The sequence below is a fragment of the Sturnira hondurensis genome, unplaced genomic scaffold (genome assembly GCF_014824575.4).
Source record: "Sturnira hondurensis isolate 20B ecotype Veracruz unplaced genomic scaffold, ASM1482457v3 Scaffold0010803, whole genome shotgun sequence".
NCBI classification, from domain to species: domain Eukaryota; kingdom Metazoa; phylum Chordata; class Mammalia; order Chiroptera; family Phyllostomidae; genus Sturnira; species Sturnira hondurensis.
The window spans coordinates 491,862-512,563 of record NW_028083434.1 but is presented as its reverse complement, the minus strand read 5'-3'; the positions used below and the strand labels follow the sequence as shown (position 1 = coordinate 512,563).

The following is a 20,702-nucleotide window of genomic DNA, read 5'->3' as shown; positions in this document are numbered from 1 at the left end:
AGTCTGCCAGCCACCACCTGCACGACTGGGGTCTGCCATCCGCCGCCTGAGTGCCCAGGTCCACAAGCCACCACTTTTTCCTGGCTTGACCCCTCTCCACTGGCTGCCGACTTCACCCCTCTTACCAGTCTGGATGAATGATTGTTGGACTTTCATACTGTTCAATTTTCTGTCAGTTCTGGGTGCTTTTTTGTTTGTAAGTTTTTGTTGTCCTTCATTTTGGTTGTGCAAGGTAGCACAGTGTATTTACCTATGCCTCCATCTTGGCCAGAAGTCTAGATTTTTCTTTATTTCACTTAGTGTAACTTTCATTTCTTCCTTTATGCTGTTGCCATACTCAATGAGTTCTTTGAACATCGTGATCACCAGTGTTTTGAACTCTACATTGGATAGATTTGCTATCTCTGTTTCATTTAGTTCTTTTCCGTGGTTTTGCTCTGTTCTTTCATTTGGGCCATATTTTTTTTGTCTCCCCATTTTGGCAGTCTCCCTGTGTTTGTTTCTGTGAATTAGGTACAGCTGCTTTGACTCCCTGTCTTAGTAGCATGGCCTATTGTTGACAAGGCACCTGCAAATTGTGTGGGGCAGAACCTTAGGTAATCACCAGGATGGGGGAACCCGCTTTACTGTTTTGTGGCTCTGTGGGTGGGGGAAGGGCTTGGAGAGGGGACTGTGCTGCTGCCTGGCTTCTGGAGGTTTGCCTGGCACTGGCTCTCTTTCCAGTCACTTCACCCACTCCTCTTATGTGACTGGAGCCCTTCCAGCTGTTGCCCTGGTCGTGAATCCCAGAGTGAGTGGGTTTGCACAGGTTTTAAGGCTGTGCAGGCCCTTTGAGTGGAGTTTCCTGAAAATCTGGGAGTTTCTTCCAATGCCTCAACCCCCACTGGTATTTATAGCCAGAAGTTATGGGTATGCATCTTCCCGGTGCTGGAGGCTGTGCATTCTGGCCAGAAGCTGAGATTGCTTGTTCCCAAGGTATCCCTCCTGATTTTTATCCACCACACATGAATGTGGGACAGCCCATGCCTGTTCCATCACTACCGCAGCCTCTCCATACCACATGACATCTCCTAACCTCTCTACCTGTCTCCACGACTCTGCCCCTCCTACTCGTCTGGATGAATGTGGCTTCTTTAAATCCTTGGTTGTTGGACTTCCATACAGCTCATTTTTCTGATAGTTCTGGGTGTTATTTGTTTTGATATTTAGTTGTAATTCTTTTTGTGGTTGGGCAAGTAGGTGAAGCATGTCTACCTATGCCTCTATCTTGACTGGAAGTTGCTATTATTCACCTGCTGATATTTCTCTTCCTGTCTTTCTCCCTCCCTTCCCCTCATTCTGAAAATAAATAAATAAAATCTTTAAAAAAGATTGCTGTGGCTATTTGGAATCTTTTTTGTTTCCATTTGATTTTTTGTAGTATTTACTCTGGATCTGTGATATATGCCTTTGGTATTTTAATAACAATCGCATTGAATTTATAGATTGCTTTGGGTAAAATGGACATTTTAGTGAAGTTAATTCTTCCAATCCATGAATGGTAAATATGCTTCCATTTATTTGTATGTTCCTCAATTTCTTTCCTCATCATTCTATACTTTTCTGAATATAAGTATTCTACCTCCTTTGTTAAATTGATTCCTAGGTATTTTATTTTGTTGTTGTTGTTATTGCTAGAGTAATTATGTTTTTTTCTTAGTTTCTCTTTCTGATAGTTCATTGTTGGTGTACAAAAGTGTCATCAATTTCTTAATGCATTGACTTTGTATCCCACAAAAATATCAGGTTTTTAACAAATGAGCTGCAATGTTCTTTCCAGCTTCAGTTATGTGGCACCTATTAGAGGGAATTATCCTGAAGCTTTGTACCAAAATAGTGTGTTGTACAAAGATGCCCAAATCATTGAGACAATACCATGGATTTTGCTTGGATTACTCAGACTCCCACCTTTTTTCTTCACCTTTCTGGGACCATGTGCACAGAGCCTGAAATCTCAGTGGGACAGTAGAGCAGGGAAACACACCGTCAAGCTAGTAGGAAGACATCCAGTTCAGTGGAGGAAACTGGGGAAATTACAGCCTAATGAGCTCTGTTATTTCGAATTTCTCAAAGTCTCTGATTCAGAGGATTGGCTTGCCATGCACATTCCAGACCAGTGATGCATCTCAGGACCATGAATGCAGAGACCTCCCAAGAGAGAAAACAATGGAAGATGAGATGGAAGTGATAAATGACCTTTTTAGGTCTCTTGACCTAAATGCAAGGAGCTAAGAGGATATGGAGGAAGAGGTGGAAGTGTCTCTTCCCTGCAGGAAAGGAGATTATGACTTGATGGGGTCTGTGGGAATCAATGTAAGAAACTAAAGACCTGGAATGTCAAGCCTTCAGGGATGCCTTTTAGATAGACATGGTAGAGGGGCAGGAGGAAGGAGGTGATACCTCCCCACCTGTTAACAGTGAAAGCCAAGAAGGCAAGGAAGGAAAAGAATAAAAAATCAAGAGGCACTCTTCAAAGTCATTTGTCATCTGAGCATTGCCATGGCTGACAGATCACCTCATGGGAGGCCCAGGAGGTTGTCACCTTATCCTCAACCAGCACCTGGATGGATGCTTTAGAGGGAGACAATTAAAACCTTAAATGCCCAGGGTGATTTCAAGCAATATTTATACCTGAGGAGAGTGGCATTTTCCTTTGATCCCAGGGGCTGGTAAGTTACGAGCTTCAAGTCTGAAGCAGGGGAATTGAATGTTCTTGTTATTTTATTCTATTCAGCAGAGCCACAGAAACTCTTCTCACCCAGGAGAATGTAGACCTCAAATATCTGTTCTCACCTTCATCCTTATTATTTCTGCCACCTCTATGCTCTGTGCAGTGTACTCCTTATCCCCCAAAAGGGTAGTTACATTGACCAACATCATAGTGATTTCTTAAACTCATATGAAACCTCATGGTTTACAAAGCCCCTTTCTCTCCATTATCTCATTTTTTATTCTTATTCAAACCTGTGAAGGAGTTATTGTTTCTCCAATTTTTAAGAGAGAAATTTGAGGGATCAGAATAGATGTATGGATCAATTAATTGATTTATTAATTCATATATTTATTTATATAATGATCGAACACTTACTATGTGTCAGACACTGGCTACATGCTGAAGACATAGTGATGAAACCAGTGTAGCTCTGTCTAGTCAAGGGCTGACTGGGTGGGGAGATATAATAATTCAACACAAACCTAATTGAAAACTATGAAAGATGTTATTACAGAGGGATCTCAGCCAGTCTGGGGGCCAGGGAAAGCATCTCTTGAGGAAGAGTTGTTTGACCTTACAGCTGAACTGATGGATGATAAACATTAGCCAGAAGAAGATGGGGTGGGAAGGAGCATTCTCCAAGAGTAGGGAAGAGTGTTGGGAAGGCATCATGATGACAAGGGATACAGCTTTGCAGATAGAAAGAGGGAGCAAAGCAAAAAAGGCTGGCAAGGCAAGTAGGAGCTAGATCATGCAGGTCCTTAGTTGACAATAATTGAGTCTTTATCCTCAGAGCCATGGAGAGCTACAGGAAACTTTTAAGCAGAGTGGGACAAGCAAGACCAACCTGGTTGCTATGGATAGTGATGTGTGGGGAATTATGAGATTTGAATGATGATGAGACAGCAGAAATGTAAAGACTATACAGATTTGAGAGATATTTGGAAGTAAAATTGATGGGAAGTTCACACTCTTTCTATTTCAGCATGGCAGAGATATGAATGGAAGTAGTAGGGTATAGTAGATTGAATGGTGGCCTCCCCAAAACATATGTCCCTTTCCTAACCCGTGGAAACTGAATGTAACCTTATTTGGAAAAAAAGGTCTTTGCAGGTGTAACTAAGTAAATAATCCTAAAATGAGATCATCCTGGATTATCCAGGTGGGCCTAAATCCAGTGACAGTGTCTTTAGAAGTGAGAGGCAGAGGGAGATCACACGGGCAGAAGAGAAGGCCATGTGAAGATTACGCAGCCCCAAGCCAAGGAATGCATGGAGCCATCAGAAGCTAAAAGAGGCAAGGAAAAATACAGTCATCTTGATTTCACACTTCTACTTTCCAAAAATAAGAGAGAGTAAATTTCTTTTGTTTTAAGCTACCAAATTTGTGGTAATTTATTACAGCAGCCTTGGGAAACTAGTACATGGGATTTTGCTGCACAATGACTATTTTTCTGTCTCTTTTTTTACAAAAGTGTTGCTTTTTCCAGGATAGTATATTATTAAATTCACTGTATATGTGTTCAGAAAATGTATGAATAGTGAAGTGAAAAGCCAAGAACATCTCAGTCTGTGGCCAGGGTTAGGATCCAGGTGGTGATTGGTGCCAATCTCTGATCACTTTAGGGGTACAAACTTGGAATTGGGATGGAGCAAAGCCACCCCAGATTATCTCTGTGACTTTAACCTCATTATCATAAGGCTCTAAGCCCATAACCAAACTGGTCATAGACTCAATACTTAGTTTCCAACAGTATTCTCTGGCTCAGGGCACTAAGGTGCCAGATTTGAGATAATATAGCATTCCACCTGATGTAATCACAGATAAGGTTAGGCAGCAAAGCAAGAGGAAGAATGGCACAAAAGCCCACTAGACCTTGGAAATAAACTTGTTCATTCTGGTGTGGCTATCCTAGCTCACAGGGCTTTGCTGCTTGAGAATACTTCCCATGGAGAACCACAGTATTTGTAGACTCTAGAAGAGAGGAAGGATGGTGGCTCCTGGGAGGTGTCATCGAAGATGTGCAAAGGGAATGGAACTGCTCTAGAAGACCAACAAGAGAAACAGGGACCTGCATGGCTCTGGGAGAGGTCAAAGGATCAGAAGCAATCTGGCAGGATGTAGGGGAAAAGGGGCAACTCTGTGGGGCTGAGATGGTGGCAGGGAAGAAGAGCAGATCTTTACCTTCTTGGAGGATTCCTCTTAGGACCTGTTCCATTAGTGAATTCTTTGAAGACATTTGAAATATTACTGATTATATGAATTGCATTGTCATATTTTTCAGCAACATGATTATTGTGTCAAATCAGGTATATCTGTGAGGGAACCTCTGATAAGAGAATCTGAGAATATATGTAGTTTACAAAAAAAAAGTTGGAAGAAACATGTAAATGGAATAAGCATTTCTGAGACATTTGGAGCCCATTTGGGAATGGCTGAAAGGTGCCCTGTGGAAGGATTTAGCATTCAGTGGGATGATAATAGTATTAAATGCCAAGGATGTGAATAGAGGTAGTGTGGTTATGCTGCAAAATGGCTACTTCTCTAATTTTTGCAAAAGCAATACCTTATAATGGTTAGTGTCTGTGTGCTTGGAAAAAGGGCAATTGTGTAAGACAAGGTGTTCATCTGTGGTCAGGGTTAGACCCAGTTGGTGATCAGGATCAAGAGGCATTTGACAGCAAAGCAAGGATATTTATATAGCTCAATGAAGAAACCCTAGCAAAGTTTACCAAATCCCAACAGCCAGATTTTTCAGCCACATGGTTATAAGTGTCTTTTGATTCACAGACTAAGTCCCAGTCTAGGTTCTGCATAACTGACATCATTGTCTCTGATCGAAGCAGTCACATACCCAAAATAAGAAAGTTGATTGCCGAATATATCTTAAGCACATATTCTGTGGCAAGTATTGTGTTGGCAACTCTGGTCTGAAGCCAGTAGAAGTACCCTGATACCAAAACCAGACAAGGATGCCACCAAAAAGAAACTTATAGGACAATATCCCTGATTAATGTAGATGTAAAAATCTTCAAGAAAGTATTACCAAACCAAATTCAACCATACATTAAAAGAATCATACACCATGATCAAGTTGCATTTATTCCAGAAATGCAAGGATAGCTTCATCTGCAAATCAGTGATGATATACCACATTCATAAAATGAAGAATAAAAATCATGTTTATCTTAATAGATGCAGAAAATGCATTTGACAAAATTCAGTATTGATTTATGATAAAAATCTTTCAACAAACTGAGTACAGATGGAATGTACTTAAACATAATAAAGGCCATATATAACATACCCACAGCTAACCTCATACTCAATGGTGAAAAGCTGTGAGCTTTTCTTCTAAAATCAGTAAGTAGGCAAGAATTCCCATTCTCATCACTTTTATTCAACGTACTGATGTTGAATAAAACATCACTATGGAAGTCCTAGCTACAGCAATTAGGCAAGAGAAGGAAATAAAAGGCATCCAGGTTGGAAAGAAAGAAGTAAAACTGTTACTATTTGCAGATGATATGATATTGAATATAGAAAATCTTAAAGACCCCATCAAATAACTGTTAACACTAATAAATTCAGTGAAGATGCAAGATGTAAAATCAATACACAAAAATCTGCTGCCTTTCTATACACCAAAAATCAACTATCAGAAAGAGAAATCAAGAAAACAATCCCGGGGCAGGTGTGGCTCTGTTGGTTGGAGTACTGTCCCGCAGACTGAAAGGTTGCCGATTCAATTCCCAGTTGAGGTGCATAGGGAATCCGAAGCAATCTGGCAGGAAGGCAACCAATTGATGTTTTTCTCTCTCACCTCAATGTTTCTCTCTTTCTCTTTCTTCACCCCCTCCCTCTCTCTCAAAGCAATGAAAAAATGTCCTCCAGTGAAGACAAAAAAGAAAAGAAAGAAAACAATCCCATTGAGTTCTGGCTAAGTTAGAGGTGTAGGTAGAAACCCTTTGCTTCCTTGCACAACCAAAAGGAGGACAACAAGCAATCTAAAATCAGTAAACAACCAAAAGCTCCAGAAAAATCAAACATAGAACTCCAGCAGAAAATTAAGGAAAAAATCAACCAGATTGGTAAGGTGGACTGTGCCGGTGGACTCAGAAAAACCACGTCGTCAAGGCAACTGAGGGGCAGGGCTGACTGTGGAGCTCAGCAGAGCTGTGCCAGAGGGACTGACTTAGGGGAACACTGAGACTCATGGCTGACTGTGGGCTAAGGCTGGGGTTGCCATGCTGGAAGATATTTCCAGTCTGACAGGAGAGTCTGTTGGAAAGTGAGCTAGAGTGGAGCAGGTGAGCTGCATTGTTCCCTCTCTGGCCCCTACCCCATGGGCAGTGCAGCAAGGAGGGTTGCTCTGCCTGAGTGAATACCTAAGGCCCCTCCCCTTACAACTTATCAGGTGCACCAAGACAAAGAAATAGGAACCAAATGAAAGAACACAGCAAAACCTCAGAACTAAGCGATGAGGAGATTGCCAACCTATCTGATGGAGAATTTAAAACCCTGGTAATCAAAATGCACACAGAACTGATTTACTTTTGTCAAAAAATGAAAGAACAAATGAAAGACACCCAAAATGAAATAAAGCAAAATATTCAGGGAACTAACTGTGACAAGAAGGAAACAAGGATTCAAAGCAATGATTTGTAATAAAAGGAAGAAATAAACATCCAACTGGATCAGAATGAAGAAACAAGAATCCAAAAAAATGAAGAGGCTGAGGATTCTCTGGGACAACCCAAAACATTCCAATATCTGAATTATAGGGGTGCCAGAAGGAGAAGAACAAGAGCAAGAAGTTGAAAACTTATTTGAACAAATAATGAAGAAAAACTTCCTTGATATGGCAAAGGAAATAGACTTACAGGAAGTCCAGGAAGCCCAGAAAGTCCCAAAGAAGGTGGACCCAAGGAGGAACAAACCAAGGCACATCATAATTACATTAGCCAAGATTAAAATGAAGGAGAGAATCCTAGAAGCTGCAAGAGAGAAGGAGACAGTTACCTACAAAGGAGTTCCTGTAAGGCTATCAGCTGGTTTCTCAAAAGAAACCTTACAGGCAAGAAGGGGCTGGAAAGAAGTATTTGAAGACATGAAAGGCAAGGACCTACATTCGAGATTACTCTATCCAGCAAAGTTGTCCTTTATAATGGAAGGGGAGGTAAAGTGCTTCCTGAGATATCGTCTTCCTGAACAAAAGAAAGCACAGAGTTATGCCAATGGTTATTTATTTTTTCAACAAGCAGTTTCTGAGTGTTGACTATGTGGTAAGTGTTGTGCTAGGTACTACAATTCTGGTTACCTTCAAGTCTGGTGGGTGGAGGCAGATATGAGAACTGGTCCTTTGAATATGATTTGACATGTATGGGAACCCACGGGGTTTCAGACTGAGCAACCAGAGTTGCATTCCTGGCCTCATGGGCCTCACTTCCAGAATGGGTACACTGGTGGCAGACCTTCTCTGCAGACTTGCAGAGCATAGCAAGCAGATGCAAAAGTGCCTCCTCCAACACATTGCAAGAGTAACTACCAATGAAAGGTACAGCCATAGCTATTATGAAGCAGGCAAAGTCACCATGGGCAAGAGTAGCTTGAGAAAGGAGCAAGATGATAGCTTGGATCTGGAACTGGAAAAATGATGCAATTTGGTTAAATAAAGAGAAGGATTAGATTAAAACATGATTCATCCACATGTTCAGCATTTTAAATCTTGCTTTAAATGCATGCTTTCTGCATTTTACTGTATTGCTTGCCTTGAACAATATTGGTTTGCTATTGTATGTTTCCCTTGTGCATTTTGAAGACTAGCTAAGATGGAGGAAAAGATTATAGAAAAGGGAAGAATAAATGAGGTGCTGTAACCCGGTACTGTCTAGTGGAACTTTCTGCAATGAATTAAAGGATCTATTCTGTGTTGTCCTATACTGTAGCTGCAGGTGGCTACTGAGCAATGGAAATGTGAACAGTGCAACTGAGGAAATGAAAATTTTCATTTATGTTGAACATTATATCTACTAGATTGGAAAGCACAGTTCTAACCACTGGGGTGTGTATTAGCAAATTGTGCATACACACCCTAGTAAAGGGAACCCCTAGTAAAGATATAATTGCATGTGAATACTTTTATTAACCTAGTTATAGGCAAGAGTCACTTAGGGGTGCGTGGGCTTACTCAACCAGGGATTAGAACATCATGATCCCTAAAAATGACCCTACAAGGGTTTATTCCCATTGGCACAGTGCCTTCAGGTACATTATCTCATTTCATCCTATAACAACCCTGAGGGAGGGAAGGTGGAGATGATCATTCCCATGAGACCTGGTAAATTCAGGTGATGACAGTATGGCCCTACAGTAGCTAAGGGTGGAGACAAGAGGCCAGGTGTTTTTCCTTTTGGGTTGAAGATTCTTTCCAAGGAAGAGAGTGGGGAAGATGATCTCATGCTGCCAGTGCCTGCTGTTCACAGCCTGGACCTTATGGATGAAGAAGTGTTCTGCTTCATGTCTCTCTGCCTTTTTCCTACTGGAATGTGACTAGTGAGCTACAGACTATTAAGAAGAACCCTATTTTGTTCTCTTCCCACTATCTCGATTTAGGCAAAAGGGATGTTTTAGAAAGTTTTATTTATATATTCAAAATTATGTATTGAGCACCATGTCCCAGACACTGGTCTAGATTTGGGGATACAGAAGTGAACAAGGCATAGATCCCTCTCTTGTGGAGCTCACAATTATGGTGGAGATTGCTCATAAATAAATTGTGTATGTACTGGATTGTTTAAACATTTCAGACATACTTTCAAAATACCGTGGTCTCTGGTATCTTTTATGGCACACATATACACTGTCCAGTGTATTTTTTTGTGTAAATCTGGACTTGCACTCCAAGCAAACTGCCTGGCTGGCTGAAATGCAGAAACCTGTTTGGTTTTTGTCTTTTAACAGGTGTTGAGTGCCACCTATGTGCAGAGTCCAATACGGGGGACTTTGTAGAAATGCAGAAGAATGAGAAGACAGGGTTCTATCTTAAGGGGTTCCCTGTCCAGTGAATGAGGTGGTCCCTTCCCTTGGGGGCCCCCAGGCTGTAGAAGCTGACAGTTTAGTGTGAGAAGGCAAACAACTTCAGGACACAGTTACAAAAGGGAATCCCAAGGACATGCAAAATGAATCCAGTCTTGATGGTTTGGAATTGGGTAAACTGCCCTCCTCCTGGTGCAACAGGAGCTGCTACATGTCCCAGCAGTGAGGAGGGACCCAGGGGCAGCTCCTCCTGCAGTATTTGTTATTCGGGCAAATCTTCTAGATTGGATTTGAGATTTTAAGTATTTCTGCAAGAATGAAGAACTCTGGGGCAGGATGGACAGAGCATTCCAGGTAGAGGGTGCCTTGTGGGGCTGCAGGGCAATCAAGCAGTCTTGGGCACAAGCCTGGGCAGTCATCCTCAGTACAAACCCAGTTGAAGTTGCCGAGCAGTGAAGATAAGCGGGCCAGTGTGTGCAGGTCTTTGCCAAGCTCTTGCTGATGCGAGTGGTAGGGAGAGGGAGAGGGTCAGAGTTGTTTCTGATGTCAGAGGGTCAGAGTTGGAGCACCCTTGGCCGGGTCCTTCTAAGAGCGCCTCGGTTCCTTGACCGCTGGTAAGGAATCGAGGTGAGAAAAGGTTAAGTGTGCCCCTCCACTGCCCCAAATTCTTCCTGTGTTTGAAATCGTTCAGGTCTCCAAAACCCTCTTGCCCCCAACCAGGCAGGCATTGTCTGGGAAGTGGTTGTGGGTTGTCGGTGCGGCCATGCACCCTTTTGTTGTGGGGGCTACATAGAGGTTACCTCTAGGGCCCTGGCTGGGGCTACAGAGTGAGTGCTGGGAGGGGGGGGGCGGTGCAGGAGGCTCGCCCCCTCTCTCTCTTCCTGGCCCGCCCCCCCAGCCCTCCGGATGACCACATGACCAAGTGGGCTGTTGGCCAAGCCACAAGCTACAAAATGCAGCCCCAAGAGTGAGCAGGGAGCATTCTCGTTGGCAGCCTGGACCTCGGGCAGTTGGAGCCGCGGCTGAGCAGCCTGCCTCTTGGAAAGAGTTCGCTGCAGCCCCCGGAGCTGCTGGGGCCAGCTTGGCGGCGCAGCCCGCACTAGGGAGGGAGGCTGCAGGCGAGGGCAGGCGGCAAGCGCGGGCAGGCGGCAAGCGCGCAGCTGGCCAGCCTGCGGCGCGGCCCGGGAGTCCCAGGAGCTCCGCGCCCACTAGCCCGCAAGAGGCGCGGCTAGAGTCTTTCTGGGCCTGCTGACTCGAGACCTCTCCACCTCCCCTCCTGCTGGCCAGGCCCGCTGTGCAGCGGCCGAAGGAGCAGTATGAATCTGCGGCTCTGCATGCAGGCGCTCCTGCTGATCTGGCTCTCCCTGACCGTGGTATGTGGAGGTGAGTGCTTGCCTCCTGTACGCCTGCGACCCACTCGCTGTTCTCTGGCTGCCGCTGCCGCGCTCTCTGCCCTCCGCCCCACTCCTGCGCTCTCCACCTCCCAGAGACTGGCGCCTGTGGGCAGGAGCAGCCCCACGCTGGCCACCGACTGACAGGGCGTCCCCGGCCAGGCACCGCCAGCTGCAACCTCCAGCATCACCCACCCGGCGCTTTGCCCCTCCTGGCTGGCCTTCACAGTCCTAGGAGCTTAGGGCCACAGGCGTGCTCCCCGAGTCTAGCGCCACATCCCACGTGGTGGAGGCTGGTGTGGAGGGGCAAGTCCCTCTCCCTTCGTGGGTCAATGGAGGGAACTGACCTGAGCCCAGTGGGCTGCACTCTCTCATTGAAGGTTTTCTGGACCCTGCAGGTTAGAACCCCCCAGCTGCTCTGGTCCTGGGGCGCAGGCCACTGGAAATGATGTGCCAAAATGCAGACGTGACACTTGTTGCATAGGCAGGAGTGGGCGGAGGGGGCGGCGGTGCGGAGCCCAGCTGCTGCTCCTTTCAGCCTGTTTGAGAGCAGCGGCAGCCTCTCTGCACCAAGCTGGGCAGGGCCAGGCCAGGCTGGTCTTCTCCACCCTTACTCCAAGGTCCTGTCTGGTCTGTTCTGCCCTTGTACAGGAGGCCCACAGACTCTGTTCTTCAATATCCTAGGTCAGGCACAGGCATGCTTAACCTTAGTCGCCCTGTCTCCAGGCACCAAGCCAGGAAACACTGCCTAGCTTGACACCTCCGTGCAGCTCAGGGAAGGGGAGTCCTTTTGCCCCCACCTGCACCACGTCTCCCACCTGGCATACTTGGCACTGGTGCTCCCTTGCTCTCCCCAAGCCCCAGCAGTCCCACCCTGGGCTGTGTGTCCTCTTTCTATCAGTATCTCCTGAGGTTGCCAGCTCCCACCTCCAGCTGCCACAGTCCTGTGATCTGGCTGTCTGCTGCCTGCCTGGCACCACAGAAGGAAAGCCCAAGACCAGGTGGACTAATGCCAGTGCCAGGGCTAGAGTCATAAGGAGATGGGAGCAGAGGGGAAGAGAGGGCAGGACAGTAAGTTTCCTAGAGGAAGGGCACAGTGCCCCACTTGGTTCCAAACCCTCCAGACCAGGAGGATGGCCTGCAACCCAGGAACCTCTGAGGGGGCTGGTGGAGCTATACCCCTCCTTCTTTGTAGGCCTCCTCCTTTCTCTGCTGTTGTCTTATGGCACTTCCCTGGGCCTGGGAGCACTGCCTGGCTTCTCTGAAAGGTGCTTTGGTTGGGACTACTATCACCTGCCTTCAGCTAGCTGTCCAGTTGTCTTCCGGTCAGGGCCTGAACTCTGGGTCAGACACGTCCTTGTTAAGAAGAGGGCAGGCTTTTTCCTCAGAAACTCCTGTCAGGCAATGGTGGGAAGAAAGCAAAAGATATGAAAGACACCATCTGGGCTTGTTCTGCATAAGCCTACCATCCAGTGCAGCTGGCAAGACAAGACACACACCTGATACCACTATAGGTAAATAGTCCAAGGTGACATCTTCAGGGAAGAAAGAGGATTTCTTCATCTGCATACCCGGTGCTCCCCCAGGTATGTGGGGGCTGTGGGGAGACCCTTGGCCAACTGACCACCACTAGAACCCTTTCAGGGTGCAGATTTTAGGTCAGTACTGGTAAAGGGTAGAGCTGGTTCCAAAGGGAGGGAACACTGTGCCTGGCCCAAACCCTGTCACTGCTTTCTTCAATTCACCCTTATTCATTGGGCCATATATTGTCTATCTCTCCTGGTTTGGGTAAATTTGTTGTGCTCACATTTTTCGCAAGCCTAGCATAGGAGACTTCCAAGGCTCCCAGTGCTTCTCCTCCACCCATGACCTCTCCTGGAGCTGAGGGATGGCACCTCCATTCTGATGGCCAACAAGCCAAGGGTCCAGGTACCCATGTCCTCTTTCTCCTGGTTTATGCCCTGGATCAGAAACAGAAGCCCCAGAACCACCTTGCTCTTGGTCCAGACTTGCATGCTCTCCCCACCTAGAGTTCCCAGTCAAAGACCCAGGCCTGAAAACCATGCTTCCTCCATATCAAACTCTGTCCTAACTTGGAATGTCTCTCCCTCCTGCACCAGCACACACATACTCCTCCACTGCCTTCTGACTTGGGGTATATTTTGCTCTTCTGATTCTGAGAGCTGCTGGGCCAGAGCCAAGTGTTCCTTGGTCTTGTCTGAGTAGCTCTCTTTCTCTCCTTCTCCTCCCCCTCCCCAGCTCCAGCTCAAAGCCTGCAGTCAGTGACAGTATGAGGACATACTACTGTACCCCTCCTGCTCAGGGCAGGGGTATCACCACTCTATCCTCTATTTCTATGAGCTAAGCATCCATGTAACCTGAGTCGGGCCTCTCGGTGGCAATGCCAGTGAAGTGGAGGGCCAGGCTGCCAGAGCATAATGTGTCCAAGGGCAGCAAAGCTGGCATGAGAAGATCACTCAGGGCACTGGGGTGGAGGGCTGGGCAAACAAAGGAGGCCTCATTTTGGAAACACATGCATGACCCTGAGTAGTTGAGGGTACATAGCCAGCAGGGTCCCACCAGAGCACCCATATGGGTTTTTTAAGTAATCACAAGATAGGCTGGATGACAAGGGGAAAAACAGATGCATCATTCCTGGTGAGGCTGGCATGTTCCTGAAAAGTCTCATGTATCTCTTTGTACATTGGCAGACATGGAGTTCAGGCTGCCTAAAAATCAAGCCCCGTTCATCCCTGACTGTGGTTCTCAGAGCAGAGATGCTGGGGCTTCATTGCTGATGATGCTTTGGAGAGTGATGGCTCCAGTCTCTTTAGGCTGGAGATTGTCTGGGGGATTATTACTCCAGCTTCCCTTTAAGTAGCAAATGAGTTGGAGGAAACTATTTAAATGCACTGAGAATGGCCCCCATTTCTAAACGGGAATTCTTTTGTGTAGCTGGGACCTCTGCAGTGATGAGAATCAACAGCCTCTAAAAGTCCCTTTGGACAGGATAAAGCCCAGGTTTCAGATGTCAGCTTATCTTAGGGTGAGCCAGATTCAGAATCAAAAGTAGGAAACAGGTGGGTGATGGGATCAGAGTGCATGAGGAGCTACAGACTTCCGGCTACAAGGATAGCGAGCATCCCCTGCACTCCACCTGATGGTTGGGATACAAGATGCCAGGAGCTTCTGAGTGGCTGCTCTGTATGGCCTGGCTGAGTGCTCAGACTGCTCAGAAAGCTCTTCTCTACAGGGTTATTATAGCCTAGACATCTCCCTGGTCAGAGTTCGAGCCACTATCCTTGTTCCCCACTGTGTTTATCTGCCCTACACACAGGACCCAACACCCCTAAGCTCTCCCACCAGCACTCACAGTCCTGGGGGCTGATCATTTGGAGATAAACCCTCCCCCTAATCTGAACACTGTGCCTCTCTTCTGCATGACTACTGTACCCCTGGGGTAATAGCTTGTGCCATTGCCCTATACCAACACCACCCACAGTAGCTGGCATGGATGCAAGAACCAAGGTCTCACTTGTATTTGCAAGGCTCCTAGGGTCCTTCCCTATGTCTGGCCATTCCCTCACCACAGCCCTTCCTGCCCCAAGTGTTTCTATGGTACTGACTCCTAATTAGCATCATCCTTATTTGCCTCAGTGGGCAGGGAAAGTCTTAAGGGGACCCCAGAATACAAAGAAGAAGCTGGAGCAGCTGGACTAGGAGACTTAGTGGAGGTCCTTCCCTCCTTGTCCCTCCAACCCAGACCTTTTGCCATTGGCACCAAGAGGATAGGTAGCTCTATGACAGATGGAAATGGCCTCATGGTGCCTGTTCATGCCTACTGCTCTAAAATTCAAGTCTCATTTGTGTTTTAATTCTCATTAGGTGATGAGTTTAGGGGAGGAGCTGACATATTAATCCACCCTGACCAGAAGCACAGAAATGTGACTGGTAAAAAGCAGGGTTGTAATGGGTCAGGAAGAAGGGTGGAGGTCTAGAATGTGTACATGTGTGCAGTATGTGCGTGTGTGTGTCTGGGTGAATAGCAGCAAGCCCCAGGAGCCTGGGCAGAGAGGGTCCTAAGGACAAACCTCACCTGCTTTTGCTCCAAGAGGAGAATAAACACCTGGAAACTGTGCAAGTAGAAAAGGCATCATAAGAGCCAAGGAACCAAGGAAGGATGTTGGAAGCTAGGAGGAAGGAAAGGAGGAATGGCCAGGGGCATGACTGGGGACTAGCAGCCAATGAGGTGGGGAGTTATGCAAAAACTGTGAACTAGTGATGGAACTGGGGTTTGAAGGATAGGGACAGAGCTGAAGGTGAATCCAATGGTGTTGGGGAAGAGAGGTTGGGATTCCTGGTCACTGGCTTTGGAAGCCGTATTTCTGCAAGCCAGCCCCATAATGGGCATTGCATGAGTACTCTGCCAGTCCACCTCTTGCCTAGCATCATCTCATCTCCCCATTCTTCCTGCTTCCAGTCTTTCTTGGCTGGACTGCAGCCTCCATGAGAGCTGGCCCATGGGTCTTCTTTCTCAACAAAACCAGGAACACCCAGAACCACTTAGAGTCTTCTGCCAGGACTTGGTCTACAATCAGAAGGCTTATAGTCTAAGCCAAATGTGGACAGACACAGAGCTGGTCCCAGTGAGCAGGAGAGAAGCCAACTGGGATTGAAATGGCAGGCATTTACATCAGACAGAATGGGCTTGTGGTATGAGGATGAAAGGAGACGGGGCGCTCAGTGGAGAGGTGCCAACTTCAGCAGCCCATCCCCCTCCTTATGCACAGACTTGCCACTTCAGGTGACCATTCACTCCTTTGTTCATTTATTCATTCATGTAATATTTATTGGCCTCTAAATCTGGTCACAGGCCAAGTAGAACCCAGCACATGGCACACATAAGAGTTATAGAATGCCCCAGCCATGCCCACAGGGTGACCAGAGGAGAAAGGAGCTCAGGAGATGCCTAAACAGTGATCAGATGCCAGGGGTGAGGTAGGAGGTCTCCAGTACTCAAAAGTGGGCCATCACATAGCAAAGGATCTAGGAGTACAATATCACGGTATTCTGGATTGGTTTTGATATATTCCAGCAAAGAAAAAAAAAAGAAAAGGGATAACAAAGGCATACATAATTCCATCTGAATAACTTGAATCTGGGTGATAGATATGTGGTGGTGGAGGCATTCATTTTACCAATATGTTATAGGTTTGAAATATTTTAAGTGCACTAGTTACAAGGGAGCAATGGGGGCTTTATTGCCTGCTGTGCCCCGGGCAAGTGTAGGCATAATATCACAAACTTCACCCCCCAGTTATGTTCTAAATAAAGAACAAGTTTGTGCCTGCCAGAAACATGATAGAACTGTCTAAAGGACATAAACTCAGCTCCATAAGTTTCAAGATGTGGTGAGTGGGTTCCATTTGCCCTCAGGACAGTGGAAAAATTGCAAATTCTTCATCAAGATAGAAGACAAAAACAAAGAAAAGCTATGAGTTATACCACTTTATAGAGAGATTGTCCCCTACCATAGGCCTGTGGTCTGCGGTCCCCAGCTAATCAGCTTTCTCTTTCTTGCAGGGCCCCTGCTGCAGCCTCCTGCTGGGAAAGGGCTGGAGGAAGGCAATGTCCGCCACCTGGTACAGCCCAGAGGGTCAAGAAATGGACCAGGGCCCTGGCAGGGAGGTCGGAGAAAATTCCGCCGCCAGCGGCCACGCCTGTCCCATAAGGGCCCCATGCCTTTCTGAAGCAGGTACTTGAGCCTATGATCAGTGGATGGTGTGGAAGGGCTAGGGGAAAATTAGCCTGGAAGCTGGATGACCCTGTGCTTGTCACTGGCCAGACATCTGCTCCCAGTAGTCCCAGCACCACATACAACATAAGGGCTTACAGAACACCCATTTCACCCCCTCAATTTTGCAGAATAGGAGACCAAGGCCCAGAGAGGGGCTTGACACTTGGAGGCCAACCTCCTGGCTCCTCAGCAGTTGGGTGTTGGTTCCCCTCCACCCTGGGGTTGGGCAGGCTGGCCTAGTTGGATAGTTCTAGAAGTCCTAGGGATCTTAGATGAACTGGGGGTGGGTGCCCCAGGGAATGCCTATAGGTATACTGTGTGGATCCTCATCAGACAGGGGAAGTGAGGAGGGGACAGAGAGCCTTGGGCAGTAGGTAGATGGCAGAGAATTGGAATATAGTTGCCCAGAGCATAGGAAGGAGGGAAAAATCAGAAGTGACAGAAGAGAGAGCAGGGCCTAAGCCTGTTCCTGAGGTATGGCCTGCTGTCTCTTCCTCTATAGCACCAACTCAGGGGCCTTGGGCTTTATGCTCAGGATTGTGAGGAGGGGCAGAATGACACTGTCTCCTCTCTTTTCCTGGGTGGCTCCTTTGACCTAGGACATGTCAGTGATATCTCCATGGTCATTTTATTATCTATTTAGGACTGAAGAGGTCCTCAAGTACTTATCTCCTGTATTTCTCTCTACTCCACAGATTGGTCTGCTTCTCTGGAGCTCTTATATCCATTCGCCTTTCATCTTGCACTCGTCCTAGCAGCTGATGGTCCCAGCTCTTCCTACCCACCAGTCTCCTTCAGTGACGTGGTCCTGCCCCTAATTTGATGATTCCCTTCCTCCCTCAAGGATGCATTCAGTCCTTTTTCCTGGACTTTCTCTGGACTAACTTTGGAAACCCAGCGCTGGAAGGCCATCCTTCTCTCTGAACTTCCCCTGCTCTAGTCTCCACTCTCCCACCTAATATTCCAACCCTTCATGCAGCCCTGTCTTCCTCAGGTTTGCCTGGGGGCTGCTGAAAACACTCTCTTCTTCATTGGGCTCCAGCAGATCCCAGGTTTTTGTGCCAGTTGGACCCTTCAGCAGGCCTCCGGAGGAAAGTAAAGAGATGAACAATGAAAGACTCTACTTAGAATCTAGGGACCTTGGGATGCAGACAGGGTGCCTTGGAGGGCATTGGAGTGGGAGGCTGGTGCTGTAGTGAAGGAGAGTGGTATAGCATTGAAGAAGAGGAGGAACAGCTTTGTGGCTGCTTCCTCGTCCCCGTGTTTGGCCTGATGAAAGAGGTGAAGGGAGGGTCATGAAGTATTTTGTCATTTCTCTCACCTTACTGTGTCTTCTAACACTACGGCCAACTCGCTGTTTCCCAACTTACTCTGTGCCCCTCAACAGCTAGTTCAAGCTCTAGCTCAGGAGGGGAATGTGATGGGCCCAAAGTAGCTCTATATCCTCCCAGGAGCAAAAGTCAGGTAGAAGTGTTTTTGCTTGGAATGACAGAATATCAGAGCCAAAAGGAACCTTACAGATCACTGAGCTCTGCCTCTTTATGCAAATTCCTACAAAAAGAGAGGCTGAGACAGAGATAGTGACCTGCTGAGGGTCACTGCAGAATCAGAATGAGGACCCAGGTCTCCCAACTCCCACTCGATGATGTCCTCTTCTCTCCTGATGTCTTTTCAAAACTTACTAAGTGCCTTTACTTGGGGTTGAGGCTTGAGGTAGCTAGGAGGGAGGAGGGGAGCATGCTGTGAACTGCCCCATGGTGGTGGTGGTGTTAGCAGTGGCATGGGGACAGAGCTGCTCCCCCTCCCTGGCCTGCCCCTGCTGGTTCATTCCCCAACCTGGGCTGAAAAATTCCTTAACTGGCCAGGTGATCCCATTCCTTCAGCACTACCATACCTCTGGTGTTTTCATAGGGGCAGCTCAGGCACCGAGACCCAACACTGCTTTGTAGGAACTCAGAGATGGCCTTAAGTCATTGGACTCAATAGCCTTCCCTTCATGTTGACTGGATCTTCTTTCCTGTTGACTGGATCTTCTTTCCCGGTGGCCTTCCCTTTGGAAAAAGGAAAGGAGAGAAGGAAGGAAGGAAGGAAGGAAGAATGGGAAAAAGTGTAGGTCTGAGCAGGCTTCCTTCTCAAGAGGCCTCCCAGGAGGGAGAAAAGAGGAGACAAGGGCCTGTTGGCCACCTATTGTATGTTTAGGGGCAGGGGGGAGTCAGGGCCTCCCAAGCCCGGCAATAACCCTGATTTTGCCTACCCACCTCTCGCCCTTCTGCTGCTGCTAATGCTGCTGCTGCTAATGCTGCTGCTGCTGCTGCTGCTGCTGCTGCTGCTGCTGCTGCTGCTTTAAGGCCCACCCTGAGGAGCCTGGCTGAGCACTCACCTCCCCCCAACAACCCTCAGGCTCAAAGTAGGGGCTGGCCAGTGTCCAGAAAGCCTCTTCTGACATTGATGCCGCTACCAGGGGCTAGACCTTCTTCCCCCTCCTCCTCTCTGTATCTCCTATCTCATCAGCCTTGCAGCCCCATGAGGAAGGGGGGAAAGGGGGGCAAGGGGGATGGCACAGGGCAACAGAGGCCACTGTGGGACTGGGGGGGGGGGCTCTTATTTAAAGTGGTTGTGTATGATTCTTATACTAATTTATGCAAAGATATTAAGGCCTTTTTCATTAAGAAATTGTCCACTTCCCATAATTATGTTCACTGTGTCTGTAAAGATTGTTCTGTGTAAATAGGTCTTTGTAATAAAGAGTTAAAAATAACAATTTGCCCTTACTCAGGGAGGTCATGTTCAGGAGAGATCTTCCTGGCCCCTGAGGTCCATGGTTTCCCCATGCCCACATGTTGCATGTGAAAGGCAATGTGCCTACATCCCAAATTGGTTCCAGGTCAAATGGCCACAAACCATTTTGCTACAAAATCACAAAAAGAATCTCTATACTGAATGGCCAGTTCACATAAAATGCAGTACACTTTGGCATCTGTTTGAGTGTGCTAATTTTTTACAGTGTCCTTTAAAGGATTTTTGGAAAGTGATTTTTAAAGAACATTCTGACTAAACATGAGATTTCTACTAAAAATTGTTTTGTATCCTTGGTGGGTGTTTTCTAATTTTATCTACTTTTGAACACTTTTGGGACTTTTTAGCCAGTTTGCCTTTCTTGAAAAATGTTATAATTCCTGTAATCAATACATGTGGTAATGACTTTGTGTGTATCATTTTATGTTTCACAAAATAGAGTTGCTTGATGAATGAGCCTGAAAATAAAATGCAAAGAGTTTGACACAATTCTGCCCTATTTGTCTCACTTCTTCATGCTTGTCAAAATGTCAATACCTTGCAGAACAGACAGGAACATTGAGTATATGTTAATTTGGTTAATCAACTCATTAGGTGCACACAGGCATATAGGATACAAAGTAGAACCCAGCAAGGAGGAGCTGGGAGTGATTAAAAAAAGGTGCAATTAATAAATCTTATATGTAATGCTACAGATTTAATAAGTATTTACCTCTGTAAATATACAATTTTAAGAGAAGGTCTTCAGCAAAGTTGCTAAAAAGTCATAAAACTGCTCAATAGGAGATAAAATAGAAAAAGCCATCCATAGCATAACAAAATGTTATCATCAACAAAATGCTGCAGATTGTGACAGGGTGATTTAAAAATATGACATTATGTTGAAGTACCTCTTTAAAAATTGGTACAAACTTATTTCAAAATTACT

The 20,702-nt window shown here is 46.5% G+C and overlaps 1 protein-coding gene across 1 annotated transcript; it reads left to right on the top strand.

Moving 5' to 3' along the window:
• Positions 1–10,779: 10,779 nt before the first annotated feature.
• APLN (apelin) lies at positions 10,780–19,523 on the top strand. Its single transcript, XM_037059297.1, has 3 exons — positions 10,780–11,173; positions 16,765–16,936; positions 17,674–19,523. Exons 1-2 carry the CDS (start codon positions 11,107–11,109, stop codon positions 16,929–16,931), a joined length of 234 nt encoding a protein of 77 aa, XP_036915192.1. The 5' UTR covers positions 10,780–11,106; the 3' UTR covers positions 16,932–16,936; positions 17,674–19,523.
• Positions 19,524–20,702: the final 1,179 nt, after the last annotated feature.